At 37.1% G+C, this 21,750-nt stretch overlaps 1 protein-coding gene across 2 annotated transcripts in view; it reads right to left on the bottom strand.

The window, feature by feature from the left end:
- The window catches only part of EIPR1 (EARP complex and GARP complex interacting protein 1), a 76,555-nt gene that overhangs the window by 25,774 nt on the left and 29,031 nt on the right, over window positions 1-21,750 (bottom strand). For both annotated transcript variants that reach the window (XM_082755804.1, XM_082755805.1), the window contains one exon: window positions 10,370-10,526. In XM_082755804.1, the coding sequence (XP_082611930.1) occupies window positions 10,370-10,526 (157 nt within the window). The remainder of the gene's footprint in view (window positions 1-10,369; window positions 10,527-21,750) is intronic.

Raw genomic sequence — 21,750 nt, forward strand, 5'->3', positions numbered from 1 at the left:
TGTACTTTTACTGGGAAAAAAAAAGTGCTTAGACAAATGCAACTGTTAAAGAGAAGCCAGGTGATAAGGAGAAGATAGAATCATGCCAAAAAAGGTAAATTAACACCATGCAGATGAAGAGGCTGGAACTATAAATACAGGTGTGTTGCTGACTCCTCACCCACTGAATGTTTCCCTAAGGCAAAAGAGCAGCTCAAAGAAAGGAATAGCTTCTGCATCTATCTTTTGCTGGAACCATGACCTGCATCCTTATTACATTGTCAATCCATGGAAACTAACTACTTATAAAAGATCATTTGTAATGAGCGCTGTTGTATTAGGACAAAATCACTTCATTTAGCACGTTAAGCTGCCATCATGTTTTAGGTGTTTTAACAAGCATATGGAACTAGAATGATTCTATGATTTGCTTTAAATTAGGCTTTTACTTTTATTATTGTCAGTCTTATTTTTAACTAGTGTTTTTGTTAAAAGTTGTATGTTACAACTTGGACAAACTTATAAGCAAATGAAAACAAGAGTTGATAATAAAATGATCAAGCAGTTTCAATTACAGGTTCAAGCATCAATTTGCTTTATAATAATTAGAAGTAGCCAGTTGTCACAACTATGTGTATTTCAGAATTCCATATAGTTCTGCTGCACATATATATTTATTAAGTCCTTCAAAGAGATGAAAACACTTTATCTGCATATAATAGGATAAAATATCAATGCACCATGACCTCCACCTGATTACACAGTTAACCTTCCACAATTCACTTTCTCAAAGAGAAGACAATTTTGGGATCATAGTTTTTAAATGCCATCAGAATCGTCACCGCTATAAGAGGTGACAAATGGGTAAACTAAGAAATCCTCAAGATTTTAACCAAGATTTTTTTTTTTTTTTTAATTTTGCCCTTTTTTAAAAAAAAAAAAAAAAACAACTATTTTTCTTACATATTGCTGGAAGTGCAACACTGTCATTTGGTGTTGACTTATGTAGATATTCTCTAATTATACATAATAAAATTTGGTTTGAGCCATTACCTCTTTAAGGGTTCTTCCAGCCAGAGATCAATATTCTCATCACCTGTTGATATATTTGTCGCTTTTCCTACACTGATCACTGAGCCTTTGGTTTTAAATGCAAGATTGGAAGCTTTTTTTTTTTTTTTGATGTTTTCAAAGGTGGGAAGAAATTTCATGTCTTTGAGTGTTACTGAGCTTCAAGGTAAAGAATTTTTATAGCTGAATAGTGCGCTAATTAGAGCCAATTATATAACCCAGCTGACATATCTTAGAACAAAAAGGTCTCTGCACATTCACTCTGTCCTTGTGAGATGCCCATTTTGCTTCTGTTTAATTTATCCTTTATGAAAGTTCACTGTTTTATGGGTGTGGTTGTGGTGATCATTCACATTTTATAATTTAAGTGGTTATTCAAATCACCCCTTGTAACATGTTCAGCTGTATTCTGCAGCAGCAACTGAATGTCAAACATGAAATACCATAGAGAAGGGGAAAAACACTGGTAGGAGAAAAAACACTTTGCTTTCGAAGCAAAATATACATTTTAGAATATTTTTTAGACACAGCAGAAGTGGTGCTAATCTTTTAAAAAGAAAGCAGATAAACAGGCAATACCATTTTCCCTGAGTGTGCCAACAGTTGCTGATGCTTACAGTTTTCAGAAATGGACAAGATACTTGTCAAATTCACAGCTGCCACTCAGAAACTGAGTGTCAACTTCACTGCTGCTCTTTAGATAATCTATAAACAGCAGACAAGCAATTATATTTGTTGCCTTTTACTCTGTTTTGTTATCATCTGACTCCTGATGCTTCAGATTAGCTTCTAGCTAGCAGTTTCTGGTTAAAAAATAAATCATGTAGAAAACATTTTCCTAGTAAAGAAAAAAAGAGAATTTACAATATTCATTCAAATGCACACATAAAAGGACTACATTATCTGTTTTATGCTGAATAGATAGTTAATGTCATCATTTATTAACATACTGAGCTTTTATAAATGAACAATTCAAGTTCTCCACTGTAGAATAAAGAAGAATAAAGCAACATGTAAACACTTTTGCAGATGTGAATTGAAGTCAGCCATAATATGTTGGACAAAAAGTTTTAACTGCTCTTCGGTTTTAAAAGAATAAAAGATTTTGTTAACTGAAAATTCTCACACACTGCGAAGTGGAAAATATACCCAAACATCCTGCAGCCTCAATAGAGGCCATCAGAAAAATTAATGTTATGTACCCAAATATCCTTCATTTTGTTAAGTACCGTAATTCAATTTTGTTGTTATTATAAGAATAAGGCTCAGAGGACAGCCAGGAATTCACAATTCTTACTCTTTACTTAAGTGCTCTACAGAGCGGCCACATTTTTGAATGAGAACAGTTCTGGCTGTTTTCTGGTATTGAAGTCTGACATGCTGCTGACATATGTTTAGTGAATGCAGGTTATGAATTGTCTCAGAATACTAAACCACCCAGGTATATTTTGGTGTTCAAGTAGTCAAAATGAAGTAAAAGAAAAATCATAGCTTCCTTAAGTATACATATATGGATATAGAATGTTAAGATGGGTGAATCTAAGTTTCTTCTGAAGAAGACTATACTGAGAAAAATGAGAAAGGTAAAGATTAATTTGGCCAAGACCCCCCTTCTCCCCCTCCAAAGACACCTACTTTGGACTTCTTTCTGGCTCTTTGAATTATTTTTACATTAAAAATATAGCTGTTGCATAAATGTATGCAAAAGCATCCCACAAGGGGGTGACATGGGATAAATACTTGCACTAAACTGTTTTTAATTTCTTTCCCTTAAGTGATCAAACTAGAATGCTGGTGACCCCAGAAGTCTTTTGTTTGTTTTAAATAAAAGCAAAAATAATAAAGGTTTAGCCTCAGTATTTGTATTTAGCTCACTCCGTCTGTCTACTGCAGATGTGCAATTAAATAAGTTTATAGCAAGAAAAATAATTGGGCTCTCTAAAGCAAGAATCACAATCTTAGCATTGACAAGATATTTATGAACGTATAAACAAAAGAAAGACAGTCTGAATCCTAGGAGCTCACAATCTAATAGAAAGTATGGTAGGGAATTTGCTGCATGAAAGCAAGATATAGGACCCATTCATTTTAAGTATGAGTTCCTAAATACCTATTTTGTAGGAAAGAGTATTAAATTCCTGATAAATTATTCACGATTTGAAGAGATGACCAACAGGTGAACATCTCCACAGTTCATTATGAATCTGCGACTTCTATCTAGGTGGCCACCCCAGAAAATGTATACATTATATTACATAACGTTGCTTAAAATAGCAAAGTGTCACTGCTAACATTCCAAGTTATGAACAATTATAGATACGAATTGGCACCTCCAGTCTGCAGTTTAACCAACATAACTAATGTCCTGCACATACCTGCAGTGCAGTAGGAGTAATTACTAGTGGGGACAAAACATGAACATGCTACGTAACCACGTGTGAAACAGTAAGTAGCAAGATCTACTTTACAGAAAGGGTGCTATGACTAACAGTTTTCAGACTTAAGACATTAATCAGCCATTCTCTACTATGTTCATTTTTTGCAGCAATAAAATACGCAAGTTGTACACAGGGACAGTCCTTGTGGAACATGTGGTATGAGCTCTAACAAAGTAACCTACCATTCTTCAGATTGTAGTAACTTAAAAGTCCTAAATTCCTTCCCATTGACTTGTAGGTGGAGCTGATTGATTATTTCTCTGAAGATAGAAGAAACAATGTGAAAATCCCACAGAGTATGAAAACCAGGAGTAGCACTAGTTGAAATCCATGCTACAGGGTAGATTTGTTTATTGTGCACACACTCAGGTCTGGTCTGTGCTCCTACACCAACTGCTCAAGTTAAAAAGATGGTCCTATCAAGGCTAGGGGGCTTCCCCAAACTCATTTGGTATTGGAGGTTGGTTAAAGACATTATGAGGGTAGTTTTGCCTGTTTTTTCCCCCCACGTGCTTGTTCTGGACAGATCATGAACATTAATCCATATTTCCAGAAAAAGAACTGTACTTTCGAAGATATAAAATTCTTACTAGATTCTTCAGGACCCTACTTCCTCCTCTAAGGTCTGCCTCTTATCAGTATATTCAGCATATCACTAGGTATCCAGGCATTCTTGCTTGACTTCCTGCTCATAGCAATGAGCTGTTCTCAAGCTCAGAGGAAGGGCTTCTTGAATACTAACTAGGTTTCTTAGACCCTTCTGAAGCCCTATCACATGGGACTTACTGAAACTTACTGATCTTCTTTGAAGATCAAGAAGCCGCCACCAATGCTCACCAGAAAGCCACCGCATTGCTTACACCCTGCTGTGTTGTCCCTCCAGCAGCTACTGGGACAGTTCAAACCCTGAACAAGGACCAGATCCCACAAGCACAAGAGTACTTCTAGTTGTCTGTAGGTCTCATCTATTTGTTCTTCCTGGTCAGGCAGCTTGCAGCAAGCACCCATTACTGAGTCAGCCACATGGTTCTGCTCTCAAACCTTTACACAAGATCTCAGCTAGCTCATCCTCCATCCCCAAGCAGAGCTCCATGATGCTCTCCAGCTGTGCTTACAATATAACTTCCCTCCTTATCTCCCCAGCCTGTCCTTCCTAAAGAGAGCCTATGTTTGATGCCTGGCCTTGGTACTCTTCTCAGTTTTGTCTACACTTTAGTCTATTCGATCTAAGTAACAGACAAAGAATTTATCATATGCAAACAACATTTCCTAGATGTTAAGTGCTGCTAAGTACAGCTATAGCAATATCAGTGTACAAGAAGAGACCACAGTCCCAAACTCCCCAAGGTCTGTTGATTACCTTTAAGCTGCAAGTTGTAGAACTGGTTCAGCTTGACCAGAGCAGTAACATTAAAAACAGAATTGTCTTCTGTTTATTAAGATTAAAATTACATTATCACAAGGATAGCATTTTTTTGTTTGTTTGTTTTAAATAGATCTTGGACTGTATTACTAGTGTCCATTCTCTTTCAGAGGAGAGGAAGAGAAGAGGACTTCCCCCCCCTCCCCAATAATTGACTTTTGTTTTCTGTTTTAACTTAAGAAGTTATGCCTTGTTTCTGACATTATATAAAACATGAAATACAGGTTAAGGAATACAGCACACTAAGGAAATACTAAAATAATTTATATTGGATTATATACACATATATTTAAGTATCATGGCAGAAACACTGAAAAAGAGTATTCTAAGGCAACTATGCAAAAACATTGTAATTTCATTATTAAAAATTATTTCACTATTCCATCTATACCTTCATATTTTGCTGTTTGTTTTTTTTTTTTTTTTTTTTTTTTCCCCATGACATATCTACAGTAACAGAAGATCTAGAGTACATGCAGCTAAATTACTGTAGGAGTGAGGTGTTTTGGGCAGCATAGTTTATTGTTCCTGTTGAACTCTATTTCCCATGCCAGAAAAAGTGCTTTAAGACTAAAGCTGTGTATCTGCTTGGAGGATTTGCAGATACTATTACAAAGACAAACCTTTTACAGCTTTATGAACAACACACCAAGGAGCTAGAACCTACTCACCAATAAAGAAAAAGAATCAATTGGCAACATACTTCAAACAAAAAGCGGGGCCAAAGAGTTAAGAAAAAAAATAAACTGTTAGAAGAAGTACAGTTAAAAAGTCTACATGAGGATTACAAGTTTATAACTTTGCTCATCTTTAATACTAACAGGAAGAAAGCTTCAAAGTAAGGAGTAACACATCTCACATATACAGACACCGATGCTGCATTATTGTTACTATTATTAATGGCTACACAGAATGAACAGCACATACAGAAGAAAAGAATGAGTTTCTTCAATGAAAGCTGATAAAAAATAAAGATGGGTGTAAAGCCAGGATTCACTTCCAAAGCAGATGGACAGAAGTTAGACACCTTTTCCATTCTATAGATTGAAGAAGGCTTAAAAAAAGAATATTAAGGATATATGACATGCCATGAAAGAAACATCTAACTGACTTGTCCGTCAAAGATCAGTGAAGTGGCCAACCTAGGAAAAACGTTTTAGCGGTAGGAATGTCTGGCAGGAAAGCACACAGGGAGCTGTCAGATAGAAGTCTTGTCCAGCCTCTGGGGCCACGTGATGCTTATAGAATTTTCCATGTCCTAATGTAGAAATGAAGGGATGAAACAAGCTCATTTTTGAAACAGTTGAAGGGGCAAAGAGCAATTTCTGCAGAGTCATTTTAGAAGAAACATCAGGTGGGGTGGGGGAACAGCAGAATTTGCACAGTGTCATATGGGATTTTTCAAAATGGCAACATGGATATAACACATTCTTACTATTTTACATCTGTTTGCAACAAACAGGCCATCTGCATGGTTGGAAAGGAGGAAAAAAGGAATACACATCCAAGTACATTTTTCAAATGATACAACAAATATGGCTAAGAAGAAAAAGGACAATTGCCTAGTAGGACGCTCTTACTGAACACTTGTCGTATAGCAACTTTTTCCAAAAAAAAAAAAAAAAAATCTATATACTCCATCTTTGTAACACCAGAAGTGGGTGATGGAGAATGTATGGAATGAAACAGGTGGCAAACTGTTGTTAAAAGCTGATAATTCTTTGATTCTGTCTGTAATTAATCAGCTTCACTGATATCCATCTCCTGATAGCTTCGAATTTTCTGCATTATTTGAAGAAATTGAAAGGCCTACGTCACAAACAATTAGCATCAGTTAGGCAACTATTGCAGAAAGAAAAAAACATAGTAGTTTATATGCTAGCCCATGCAGTGGGCACTCCTGACACTCTCACTAAACCTCTACACAAATATCAAAGGGATCTCATTCCTCACAATTACTTTTCTGGTACCACGACATATGAAGTATTAAAATAAAATAAGGTTTTCATTTCAAAAGAAATCATGACTGCATTTATTATACGCCTTTGCTGTCAAGCAAATATAAAAGTTGATGTAATTTAAAGACTGCGTGATCCTCCTAAAAGAACTGTTACTTTCAAGTTTTAATTGATTGGATAAAGACCATTGAATTGTTTTGGACTTTCTTTTTTTTTTTAAATATAAAAGGTAGAATTTTCCTGTATAGATCCTAATCCTAACAAGGTGGTAGTATAGAAGAATTAATGTTACAACACGACAGCAAACAAATGTTACCTGAATGCAACAGGAAAGTGTTAGAGCTGCTAAAAGAACATTTTCACTTTTCTATGGAATTTCAAGATCTCTTACCTGCTCCCCCACCCCCTTAGGCTATTTGTTTGCCTAGTTCAGACACCTGTTGAGTTTTCTGAAGTCTGTGCCATTCAAAAGCTGAGTAGAACAGTAAAAACTGAGTAAAGACTGTTCCCAGATCCAAAAACTTAGTTACAAATTAAGAAAAAAAATCTTAATAACTCAAAGTGAATAGTTACAGTTAATTTGTAACACAACTCTTACACTGCAGATACACTAGAACCCTACAAAAGCACATTTTCTCACCTGCATTTAACATGCTGTAAAAAATTGTCAATTTTTGTCAAGACGAGAAAAGTATTACAAAGATCTTGAGCAGGAAGTGCCTGAATGCAGTGCCCAAGAAATGGAAGTTTAGACTGCCAGTGGAAGTCACAAGCAATTGGAAATAGTGGTTTTGGTTCACAGAGAACAAATCAATATTAATACCTCCATGGTAGTTTTTACTAAGAAATTTCATAGATACTTGAGAACAGCATTCCATAAATGAAATGGGATAAAGATAAGGAAATACAGGATTAGTTGTTCTTATTGCCAGTAAACAAATAAGCAAAACCAACACCTAACGCACCAGATGTGGTAGGAAAATCTCCCCCCAATACGTTCCTAATACATAACACCAGAAACAAGAAAATCTGTGAGGAAGTTTTTCCTTAGGTCAACAGGAAAGCAATACAAGAAGATAAACCTTATTAAAAACTAAAAGGGAAAACAAAGAAAATATGAGCAAGTAAAGCAGAGACAGGCAGTGGATGCCTGCCCAGCACATATACATGATGAAAGCTCAATTTATTTTATACTCGTTCAAAACATGCACTCTGACTGATTATTTTCAAAGTTAACTTCAACAAACAAAATCTATCAAATGTAAAATATTTAATTTCAAAAGCTATCATGACTTAAAAACTGTTCAACTATCAGCCGGTGTAGAACTTGAGGCTTATTGATATAGTGTGCCCTGGGGATGGAAACTCCTCCTTAGAGTGTACGTGGCCACCCTGAACCCCAGGTTCAGTGTCAAAATTGTGTTTTGTGAGTAAAACATACTCAGGCATGTAACATACTTAGGCATATAACCTAATGAGAATGGCATCAATGTCATATTTATGATACTTGAAAGAGCAGAAACACATACCGTAAATTGAATTTTAACCAATTATAAACACGGAAATTTTGTAATAGTAAAGTGACAGAAATAAGACATCTACAGGGATTACAATAAAGTTTGAACATAAAATGAGAATCAAAAATAGAGGACACCAAAGAAATGTAATGGCAAGAAATCATGGAGAAAACACACAGATAACAGGTATTAAAATAGTAGCAGATATTTGTAAACACTAGCACTGAACAAAAATGATCACATGACAGGAGACAAAATTGAATATGAACTTAATACCAACTATAGCAGAGGAAAAAAAAAATAACTGATTTCGGGCTTGCACATAAATTCACATCCTGATATAAAGCAGCAATGTGCCCCCTGTTTTTCCTCTGATGAAACCCAGGTATCTCAGTATCAGAGACATAGAAACAGATTAAGGGAAATAAAAAGACAAAGCACATTAATTTAAGGGGCAAAAGGTGAAGATAAAAGTCCTCATAATATTCCCAAACATATTGGAAAGTAATTATCTGAGGTTTTCAATAGTAAAAATCACATTGCTTAATGTGATCAAAGAGTTATAAAACAGAAGTATTCATATGAAAATGAGTAACAAAGCTTTAAAAGTTACTAACATTATTCTAATATCTCAGCTTAGCTAATGCTTGATTTTTTTAAAAGTAGCCTAGACAACACACTTTTTAATTCATTGTTATGTCCATTCTTTTCTAAGAAGAACCTAAAAAAAAAAAAAAAAAACCACCAAACCACACCTTGAAATTTCAAATACAAGCCCCAAACCAGAAATAGAGTCTTAAAACTTATGGTACAATGCATGCCACAATGAAAAATCAACTGAATTAGCTATCACTTCTAAATTATTCATTAACTAGCTAGTAAGAAAAAAAAAAAAAAAAACTTTATATAACTAGATTTTGAAAAGGAACTGAGATTGATTTTAAGCATCTTTCCTTTTTGATACAATTTAAAGTTACTGCTACTAGAATATATTTAAGGATAACGAGATCATGCTGGATACCTCACACAGCAGGTATCTGAATTCAGAAACCAGAGGCCCTTTCTACTCTCATTTAAGACACTAATAGTAATACCGACATTGACATTGCATTATCCCTGTTCAATTTCAGTTCAGAGATGTCACATTTCATTTAAAAAAAAATCTGCTCTGTTGTTCCGTTTTTCTTAAAATTCTCTGATGATTGCGAAATGGACCTGCGTGATCATCTTCTGTTCTATTCTGACAAGCAGACATTTCCAAGGCTGCTGCAGACCATGTTCTTATAATTTCAACTTTTCCTGCCAGTGGAAGGTGGCCAGGTGGTCCCACAAACACAAACAACATTTCAGTTGGTGAAGTAGGAACCGCACGTGTTAGCAGTTCTTTGCCCCACATCTGTTCAGGAAGCAGGGGAAACATGTCATATGCATTTCCCAGAAGCAAAGTACTTGTGAATACCCAACAGACACATTTAACTTTCTTTCAAAGAACAGAAAAGAAAGGGAAACAAACCTCTATAATTCTCTCTGCAGTATTACAGCTCTTTTCTTGGATAACAGAAAAGAGTAGTTAAACAGGCACCGAATAATGAATTCTTATCCTTAATAAACAATAAATGACTTGCACTCATGCCAAATCAGGTGAGTAAAGACCAAAAAGCAACATCAAATTTATATTCCATGAAAAGACTGAAGCGCTAAGTATAATACCTTTGCGCAACAAAGGCTTTAGACGGGGGCAGGTGGGGAGAAGCACATTAAAACAGTACACAGGCTGTTACTCCATATGTGTTTGTAGGACTATAATAAATGTTTTTAATCTATGAAACATCTGGGACAAAAATCCAATTTGTACTTCTCTTTTTAAAATGTGTAGTTTTAAAGTGTGTAGTATAGCCTCTACAATATAAATCTGCACAAGACTAACAGCACAGGTCTCTCCTTTAGTTTTTTTCTAGGAGTATAAAATATGCAGAATCCTACCAGGCCATATTGCCATGGGCTGTGTTGTCAAGGTGACAGAGTAGCTCCAGGGTTTGAGTGTTGCTTGATGAATCATCAGGGGATTCATGACTGCCTGATTCCAATTCCTTCGGCATCCTCCAAACAGCAGCACATGTCATGACTTTACTGTCTGAAGCTAAGCAACAGAGAATAATGTCAACAGATCATTGTATGGGAGACATATTTTGGATACAGTGCATCAACATTTACACAAATCTATAAGCAATGCACATCTGCTGTTTAAAAAATTTTAAAGTATTAGAGTAAGCTGAATCAAAGAACACAGAACACGGATACCGACAGACCCCAAGTTCGCAGTCAAGTTGCTGCAAACTCATAATTAGCATTCATTCAACCCAGTTCTCCCTGTTTTAAAGGCAAAAGTCAGTGTCCATGAAAACAACAATGTTTAAGGCAAGTTTTCGAAGCTTCATTCCCTCTGTTGACGTCAATGAGAATAATGCACAACTTGCATTACTTGAGCCCTTAACAATAATAATTAAAACACTTAATATTTTCCTTTCAGGGGCTACCTTCAGTTAAACCTACAGCATTATGTTGTATTCTTTGCTACCAATAACCATTTAACCACAATACTTCAGGTTTCCACCCAAATACATTCCTGTATCCCCAGTGAAAAAAAAGCTTCCAAAAGAAAACAGAACTTATATGCATATAGCAAAGTATTACAACATACAAGGAACAAGCTGACTATAGATTGAAGGTAAAAAATACCATATGGTTTATAGTATTCTATACCATAAGGTAACGCCCATCACCCCCCAAAAAAAAGGAATTTCTAGCAGCACAGAATGGGAAGAGATGAGAGCAGCACCACCTATGTTCATATCGTTACAGGCTGTGGTCCAGGCTTCCCAGAACAAGGACAGGTCAATTCTCTACTGCAGCAGGAACAAAGAAACCAGCTACAGGGATGTTAGGTGAATGGAGGGTGTCACTACCTGCTGGAGGATGCTAAGTGCAAAGTACAGAGCATAAGCAATGGGTGAAATGTTTTGTGTTGCAAAGTCTTTTCACGTGTGTCTCTCACTGTTCTGTCTTCAGGTACATCTGGCTGATCTTAGTCAAGTGCCTAATTAAAGACCCATGAGCAGACATGACCAGCTCAGATCAGCAGAGAGGAAAACAGGAACGACTGTAGTAATGAGAGTGTTTGTTTTTAAAAGGGTGGATGGTAAATCTGAAAAAGGCCTTCTCAGGTTCAGTGACATTTAACAGAAATGTCTCCACTACAGAGGTAACCAATTTGAATATTATACACACAAAACAGGCATTCAAGCAACACACAATAGGACAAAAAGCAACATCCATTTCTGAAAAAAGTAAACGGGGTAAGAGAAGGAATTTAAGGTATGGAATTCAGAATATACGAGCACTACATATTTGATAGAGCGCACTAAGTATGAAATATATGTACGATTTTGGTAACTTAAACAGCAAACTACAATTTCTATACAAGTTGAACACAATATCAAGAGACTATATATTGAAAGATGATGGATAATCCCTTATTTATTAGCATGTAATTGAGCTTTTAATAATTCTAATGCATGCTAACTAAATAGCCATTTCCAAACCATTTGAGGCAAATCCTTCCCTTTAAATCAATGACCCAGTACAGCCACTGAATAAAGAATAGGAAGAGGTAGCACATGGCTACCTTTCTTTAACAAAGGGCAAGTCAATGCACAGTATGCATTCTACACAACACAAATAAAGATAACCTAAACTGAATGTGCAATGTAGTTTGAGAAACTAAGATTTACTCCACGTTTTGGCTAGATACCCAAATATGTGGCAGAATGTTAAAATGTTAAGAAACACTGAAAAGAAATTTATGGTGTATTGGAATTAGTGAAAGGTCTGTACCATGCATATAAAGCTTTAGCTTTTCCACTATCACCAAAGTCTATTCAGAGAACCACAAAAGCCATCATGGAAAATGAACTACACATTTCTCAAGCTATCTTTGCTGACAGAACAGCACCACGAGTCTCAAGACAGCCTTACAAGGTCATTTTAACTTCTCAAAAATGAAAAGAATAGAAAAAAATAAGAATTCTGAAACAACTAAATGAGCAGTGATTTGAAAATTGGTTGAACCTGAAGAAAAAAATATTGAAATCTTTCTGAAACTTGATGTAACCCAGGCTCCTATAACACTTTCATGCTTTGAAAATTTGTCAAAGGCCACCAATTGTGAATGCATACAACAATTCTATGAAGATGTCAGATTTCTTTACAGATTATAACCATGGATGCTTCTAAGGAACAAGATGGAAGTACACGTTGATATTCCTGGCAGAAGAGATTTACTTGGGTAATAAAAACAAATGTATCAGATTTCCACATCTTACAAACCTATGTAAGCCATTTCTTGGAGCCCAGCATATATTCTCTATGGAAAGCTGCTCCTACAATATGATGTGTATCAGATGCCATTTGCTCTTCCAAAATGCACGAGAAGCTTCTCTTTCTGGAAAGTAATTTGAGCAAGCTAGATTTCTGTATTAATGACTGTGATTTTGTAGGACTTTAGGCAATCTTTTTTCTTTTTATTAGGTTGGCTCAGAATTTCACAGAGAAAACTCTGTGCCATCCTATGTGTGTTTCACTTCCATGGGGCTGGTGGTATGGGACAACAATTCTGTGTGTGTCAGAAAGGAACAACACTAAAAACCAGCTTGCACACAACACACAACTCCTCAAGATGCAGCACACTCAGTGTAGTACTCTGCTTGCAGCTGGATTTGGAGATGAGCATGGAAAAAAAACAGGCTGCTTTCCAGCTATTGAATGATCAACTATTATAAACAACAGCATGTGCATCACAGATCTTCAGCTTTCATTTTTACAGTTTGGACAAATTCTGGAATTACATACATAGCTAAAACCTGTAGACTGAAAAGACTTAATTGAGAGTACTTTTAGTTTCTCTTTGCACTTCTTATGTACTCATCTACAGTTCTGACACTATTAATTCCCAGATGTGTGAAACCAATATGGAATCACCACTGCCTCTCACAGAAGTAACTTTAGATACACCTGGTCTTATCCAAGGCTTAGTTTTCCTTTATATAAGGAACTTTTTAAAAGTATACACCACTTTTCTCCTGGTAAGCAGGCAAACTATGTCTGAGTTAAAGTATCACTCCATTATGACATTCCACTATGACATGGACTTATTTTTGTGGGTCATGATTCATTTTAATCAAAAATGCACTGGCGACAAACCTTTATAAACCCATAGACAGAATATAACTGTCACTGCATAGAAATCCAAGTCCCACAATAAGGTTCCTGTGGCTGTACGAGAAGTTCTCTAGTAGCACACAGTGTTTCTGGAATTACTCACCTAGTTGTAACTTCCCAAGCACTCATATTAAAATTTGCAAACAATATTACTAAGTAATTTCACTACTGCTTCTATAGTTCCACTGCTTACACTGAATACCTAAGGGCAAGCAGAAACCCCAGATTTTCCCTTATTTTACTATCTTCACTTCATCCCACTGCATACACACATTGATAATGACAAGGTTGTTATCTATAACCTCTTGCATTATTTCTCTAAAAATGTTAAGAGACCAATATGAGTGAATGTAATATTGAAATGACAATACCAGTTACTCCATCAAAGAAAGAGCAGCAAGCAAAACACATAATAACTAGGTCATATCTCTATGCCTTCCTTAAAGCTATTCACATTGCTGGAGACCACTTTTCCTTACCTCATATTTAAACCAGAATTTTTATTTCTTTATGGCACAGCACCAATGCAGAAAAAAATAGATAAGGTTAAGCTAGCTACTGTTGCAGTCTTATCACTGAGTGTATGAAGAAATATATTTGTAGGTTTAACTAAGTACTAAATAACTGTTAAGTTACGCTTTCATAAAATATAAGTAAAAGGTTCGCAGAAGGGAGTCCTGCTGTATTCCTAAAGCATTGTTCACAATAAATGACCCAGGACTAAGACAATGAACTGTTGTATCTTTGTCACTTTTGTTCCTCATTACTCAAAAAAAAAAAAAATCCTTGTCTAATCCATCGTGCACCTTCAGCACACCTTTCACTAGGTACAGTTAAGGCCAGAGTTAGACATGCTTTAATGATTGCAACAACTCCTCCCCAGCTTCATTAACACGATCTCCTGGGCAGAGGACATCACACTGACATATCTGCCAGAGTGACTGTACACAGTTTGTTCTACCTGGTTCTGTTGAAATGATCCAAGCTCAAGAACAAGCAAACAAGAAGTCGAGGAATAAGCAAATATCCCACATTTTGACAACACTCAGTTGGAAAGCATCTACACACGCAGTTATGCTGGCAGCTCTGAGGGTGCAGTAACTGCAGGAGACAGACTTTGGTGAGTTCATCCAAAGCCTAAGAGAGCTACAGAGCACAAGGCCTTCTTCAGATGCCTACTTTACAAGTCAAGCAAGTGAGAAAACTCTCTGCATGCAGAGTGTGCAATTTGCAAAGGGTCACAACTTGGTCAAATCAATACCAATTTTCACTACAGCACTCCAAAGGACTTCCCAATGAAGACTATTTTCATAACAATTTTCAGCTTCCCACGACCAGCTTTTTCAACACAGAAAAAGGGTAGAAGTTATACACAGGTGAAGCATCCTGTTTATCAACCACCAAAAGAAATGCTCCCCTGGGAGAGCTGATCCAACTTCATCAGCTCTGAGAAAGAAATAAGCCTCCCACCAAAAATAATAAAAATATAGGTAACCTTAAATATAAGCACTTGTTACTCCTTTAGAGAATTATAATACATAAACAGATGAATTCACTGAAGCACTGCTGGCTGGAATGCTGTAGCAAGCAGACATTCCTCAACATCTACACAGTCATTTCAGGACTCGAAGCAAAAAGAAAAGTGTGAATATAAGTACACAGACTGCTGATTCCAGATGCAATACTTTTGCTCGTTATACTAGAAGTCGTTCCTGTTCTTATGAAAAATTACATCTTGCTATAAGTTTCCAGATTTTTAAGCAAGAAGGAATTGTCTAAGCACTTCAAACAACCTTTGATTTCGATTCATGAATTCCTACAGACTCGCATAGTAAAAGAAGTGAGCTCTGTCAGGTCTCCAGATTTAGAGTGAATAACCTAAAAGTTTATAAAAATTCTGATTGACTTTTAAAGATTTATTTAGAAAATTCTATAGCCTGGAAAACTACAAAGAATTCTTTGCATGGAAAGCAACAAACATAGTCCAGACTAGTGCTGAATCAACAGAGTGGGAAGATGTAAGATGATTACACAGTGATTGCAGTTTGGGTCTAAATTAGTTCAGAAATGAGGCCGAGTGTAACACATGCTGGACTTTAGCAAATTTTCAGATTGGTGCCATTATAAAAATTTGTTTACAGAGACATCTTGAAAAGTAGTTTATTCCCTTTAGTACAGTTTATTCCCTTTAATAAATTGCAAGTTTATCAAGGACATGACTTGTAATCCCAGTAAATATACTAAGAAACCAACTGATAGCTGGATAACTGACACAGTAACTCAGAATAGATGCAGAAGGAAGAGATGTGATCTATAGCCACTGAAGACAGTAAGTGGTCTGAAATAGACCTTTGTTTTTGTATTAGTGAGAACAAAAAGCCATACTTGTTATGTTGGAGCTCTAGGATTTTGCAACTGAAAGCAACCCAGTAATTTCATTGTTTTTCCAAACATAATTCCTTTATTGAAACTCTCCTTCCACAAATAGATTTTCTGGAAGGAAGCTACAGAAAAACTACTCAGAGTTTTGCTTGATGGTCTGGGTTTAAAAGAAAAAAAAAAAAAAAAAGAAAAAAAGAAAAATCATCTGAAACTATTTTGGAGACAGTCAAATATTACTAAACCAAAGATGAAACTGAAGAACAAAAAGAACACATGGAATATGAATAAAATAAGTCATCATCAGAAGTATAGATGGTGATCAATACTCTGCAGTTTCAGCAGATAAGAGGTTTGAGTACATGCAGAAAACCACCAACTGTTTCCCTTACTCGTTCAGGTGTGTATCGAGAACTTGATAAACATCGATACGTACCATCACTTATCCACGTTCTACTTGCCTCCAGTTTACCCACTGCAGTTACTCTTCCAGAACTGAAGCTAGTATCTTTCACAGGCAATAGAGGCATTAAAAAAGATAAAGAAGAAATGTATTTCAAGAGTTTACCATTGATACCCTTTGTTTGTGATGTTTACCATTTGATAACAAAGTTTAAAATGTGATTTTAAGAAGTTAAACCCCACTACAACTTGTAAGCAAAGTGATGCCTTTAGGCATTGCTGTAATATAAATGGTAAAGTGTAAGAATACAGATAAACGAACATACAAGTATTACCACCACCACACCACCCCCCAATCCCACACAAGTGGATTTTGATCCCAATTATACAGGAACACATCAGTCAGCCCTGCAGCTCACAGCTGTTCAATCATCTACCTTTAATTCTTCTGGCGCCACTTGCTGAATAAAACCTACCATGCCACTGAAGCACGCTCTGACATACAGAACTGCAGTCCTGGCTTTTCAGAGGCTTACAGCAGTCACCCAAAGCAGACCAGGTCCAGCCCTGCTCTGCCCTTCCCAATTATGTCATTGTACAAAGCACTTGAGTCTTTCTGTTCAATTATTCTTTACCATCTTTCTTTTCTTACCTAAATATGCGATAAATCACCCTTGATTAATGTATTCTTTTGGAAGAAAGAAAACAAAGACAGTTATTGCTAGTCTCCTGCTCTCTTTTTAAATCATTCCGAAGCACATTTTATATGTACATTAGTAATTAAGTATTTTTTAATTGATTTCTTAGAATCAATAACGAAACACAGACAGTAGCAAGTACAGGAACAATGTTTACATTTTACTTTCTGCTGTCATTCTGCCTCATTCCCCTGTGTTTAACCTTGAAACCCAAATGACAATGCTTCCTACATCACTGCCTGCAGACATTCACACTGAAGCTGGAGGAGCCGAAGTATCAGTGCCTGACAGGGTTTGCTCTTTGATCAGCTCAGGTGGTGCAAAGCCAGCTGGCTGCAGTTATTCTGTTGCCCAGGGAACAACAACTGAAGTGTATGCTTCCTAAATCTGCACAGGAGGCCCTTCTGCAGCACTGCCACAGCAGCTCTTGCTGTGCGAGGCTGAAGTGGCGAAGCCGCTATAGCTACAGCCCAGCTGGTGCCCATTAATGCTCTCAGTAGGACAGGAACAAGCAGCAAGTATTCAGAAGCCTCCTTCTTACTATTGACAGAGTTATCGCTTTTCCTTATTAATGAAGGTAAACATCCTTCTCCTGTTTTAATAAAATGAGAAAATCAAAACCAAAATTATTTAAGTACGCATCTTTTGAAGAAAAACTTTGTAGCTTTTTTAATCAACTTGTAAAAAAAATAAACCACATTCCATTTATTCCAGAACACATCTTTTACAGGTAAAAGAATATGGTGGGGGAAAAAACACCACCATTCTTTTTCTGGGTTCAGAATTTCTTTAGTGCTACAGGCCTGCATAGTACCTTTATAGTACCTTTTTTTTTTGTTTTTCCAAAAATGCATGGGGTGAGGTATATGTAAGAATAATAAATTATAGGCAGCCTGATTTTTCTTTCAATTTATTTTTTAGGTACCAAAAAACTGCTTTTGATTTTGAAAAACATAGACATAGAAACGCAGCAAAAACATGATATACCAGCTCACTCTGTATCCTAATAGAAGTATGTTTCCAAGTCAAGATGGAAGCAGAAATAATTAGTACAAACACAGTAACATCCTCCAATCAAGTCCAGCCCAAGACATACTCATACAGAAGACATCTTTCATGCCTACTTGTTGTCTCAAGACTCCAACGTGTGAAAAGCACTGCACAAACAGCAGCCTTACTGCTAGCATGCAGACCACAGATAATCCTAAATTCACATTTATGGCACACAAATACAACATAGGTGAGACTTGGGTGCTAGATAGCAGGCTCCCATTCTGCATTGTGCTAACAGATATATGAGGACGTTTTGAAACTCTCACAGGCTGGATGACAACACAGAGATAATGATCTAAAAGTCTGCAAAGGAGCAGGGATGACACAAAGAGACAGGTAAACCAATCATGTTATATGGAAGCAGGAGACAGAACCTGCAGAAAGCAGGCAGTCAGCAGGCTGAAAAATTGGAGAAGGCACAAATTGCATTTTTTTATACTGAGGTTTCTTACCCTATCCAGACGTGATTTGAGATGATGTTTCAGCACATATCTTTTGCTTGGGATGTGCTCTCCAAAGATAGATATTTAAGGGATCTCAACATTTACTGACTGCATTTCTGGAATTCTGCCATAGGAGGCCAGCCCGAGTGAGGAACTGTAACCCTCACTACACTTACGAGCTGAACTCTGTTCTTCAGGCTAAAATTTAGCTATAGCACTGTAAAAACTGCTTAGCAGCACAAACAGACGTGCTTACTTTCTAACACTTCAGAGGAACAGATCTTTGTTAAGACACAACAGTGACTTATGGCACTTTTGATACAGCAGGTATCCCTCTCTTGGTATTTTAACATTGTAGAAAAGAATGGAGAAATTAGCACTAACTACTTGCTTTTGTTTGTTGGTGGTAGCCTTCCCACTCTTGTTACCACCAGCCCACCAGAACTGCAGCAGCTGTACCTGAAGCAAGGTATCAGCCAGCCATACAAAAAGCTTACAAAAAGCTTTGGGAGATTTAACCCTGGGCTGAGGAGAGCTACACAACACACCAATAAAAACCAATGAACCCTATATACGTGTTGGCTTCCATCATCACTAAGGCTAGCGAAGCTGAACACTATTACCAACATTGTCCTTTTTTTGTGTGCAAAAGTACCAAAGAGAAAGCAGGAGTCTCGTGGAGGCATTCACTTCCATCACCACGAAAACCACAGCAGCTGTCAGTTAAGTGGGACTAGATGATAGCAATGCATTAACGCTCCCACTTGATGTTTCGTGAGATATTAAAACACTATACTCCTTAACAATTTAATGACAACTGAGAACCACTTATCCCCTCATTGAATTAGGCCATCACCAGACAGTTGCACATTCAGTGTTCAATTTAAATAAGCTTTAGCATTTCTATTTCATCATATGAGTTCCAAAGACAAATAATAACTGCTTGACACTTCGTGGAAATCTGGATGTAATTCCACTTGTCCTGTTTGAAGCAATGTGAGCAGCTTGTGTGACTGTCCAAATTTGCAGGACTAACATCTAATATCTCAATTTGGAAAGATACGTTCACCACCCCTCATGGCAGACTTTTGCCATTTCCGCTTCTTTCTTTACCTCAATAGAGACCAAGAAGTGCAGCCATTCTATTAATACAGTTTCACCCAGCAATGACTTGTGATTGAAATCTTTTCCCTTTAAGCCTTCCTGATCTGTCCTTCCTAAAGAGCTTGGGTTCTTCCATGTATCTGTGATACCACTGAGATGACATTTGCCATAAACATAAGGTGTATTTGGTCAGTAATCACAAAGAAAGTGTCCTGTCTCTGAGCTAAAAGTTTGACTGTAGGATGGCTATTATAGATTTGTATAAATCTACTGCATGGCTGTCCTCACACACCAAGAGGCCTGCCGCTCGCCTTGCTCTCCTAGTGTCCTTCCTGCCACACGAGCTGGCAGTCAGAGGGCAGAGATGCTCAGCAAATGGTGGGCTGGCTGCAAGGGGCCTGTTTTATAGGGCCCAGGGCAGTGGTGGCCACTGTGAGCAAGGCTCTGATAGAGCGGCCCATGTGTGGCCAAAGGCAGCTGTGTTGGGAGCGGCCTGGAAGATGCCCTCATGTGGACAAGGGTTGGGGGGGCTGAGGGCCCCTTTTCTGGGGCTGGCTCCCCCAGGCCATTTGGCCACAGGGACTGCACTGCACCTCCCATCCTGTGCCCTGGGTTTATTTTTAACACTGGTTTTTAGGTAATTTCATTCTATTTTTTACAGAACAGCACAAAAGCAAGGTGCATCTTCAGCCCTAAAGTCATTGTCTCTATAGACAAATCTGCCATACACTGATGTCTGAGCTGGTATCTGTAACAGTTCTAGGTACCATTCTATGTATATTTACTTCTACATGTCTTCAAAAATCAACCCAAACTTCAGAATCAGACTTATTTTTCCTCCACCATCAACTCTACCATGGCATATACTGTCCCTATAGAGCCTCCAGCTCACACACTGATCTCCAATAACTTCCATTCCCTGAATAGACATACCCCAAATATACTTCCCCTTTTGCTAATAACATATGCTATTACATTTTCTTCCTTCTTATTGCCTTAAAAGCACGTGCCAAAACTTTCATATTTGCTGTCTTAAGTTTACTGACTCTCATCATTTGTTGGCTTCTTATGTCTAGGCCAAAACGGTATCAACAGATTGAGCTGAAGTACTCAACAAAATTACCTCCCACACTCACATTTCCTTTATGCCGCACATACTAATTTCAGAAAATACAATGTGGAATCTATGTGAAATAGTTCACTGATATCTAGTTTAAAACAACAAATTTCAAGTTTAGCTTTGACCCTGTATCTTCATTGCTGGCTTCAGATCATCGCTAACGGACAAGTTCCTAAAGGTTCAGCTCACAGGTTGAGCATGAGCAATTTATATTCACTCACACGGGAGTGAAACGCTGCATAATCTGACATTAAGCTTTAGGGAAGTCAGTTGAAACTTCTGCTACAGCTTGGTTGGAACTGGATGATGAGCTTCATCGCACCTCGTGTGTGGTGGAGACTGCTGATGAAGCCAGGGAGCACCAAGGACCGAATGTTGGCTTCTCTTTACCTTTGAGGATCCTGGCTTCTCATACCTTTGAGGTGAACCCATCACATGCATAAAAAAAAACATGGTGAGGGTTAACTATGGTTAGTGTTATGACGTGGATACATCCAAATCTAGATTGACTACATTACACATCATTACACATAAAAAATATAATCCTACTGACCAAATAGTTAAGATATGATTAGGAGTTGAATTGTGATCTTGATTAGGTCAGCATGAAGAGGGAAAAAATAGATCTTCAGTGTTCTCTTAAGAGTCTATCAAGCAAGTGACCCTCCTTCAGTCTCTCTAGCCTATTAATAATGATGTAGTATGAGGTAGTAAAAGCAGGTTACATTTTTCATGGTAGAAATAGAGTAACAAAATGGAATGTGAGAAAAGTGAAGTCCCAAAACCTCTTAAAAACCTGATGGATCTTGCATAGAATGCTTGGTTTCACTTACATGTTTCAGCAATAACTGAAGTCCATACACACCAGAGAAGAACAAGCTTCTAGAT

This window comes from Aythya marila (genome assembly GCF_965140915.1).
Source record: "Aythya marila genome assembly, chromosome: 3".
Taxonomy (NCBI): Eukaryota; Metazoa; Chordata; class Aves; order Anseriformes; family Anatidae; genus Aythya; species Aythya marila.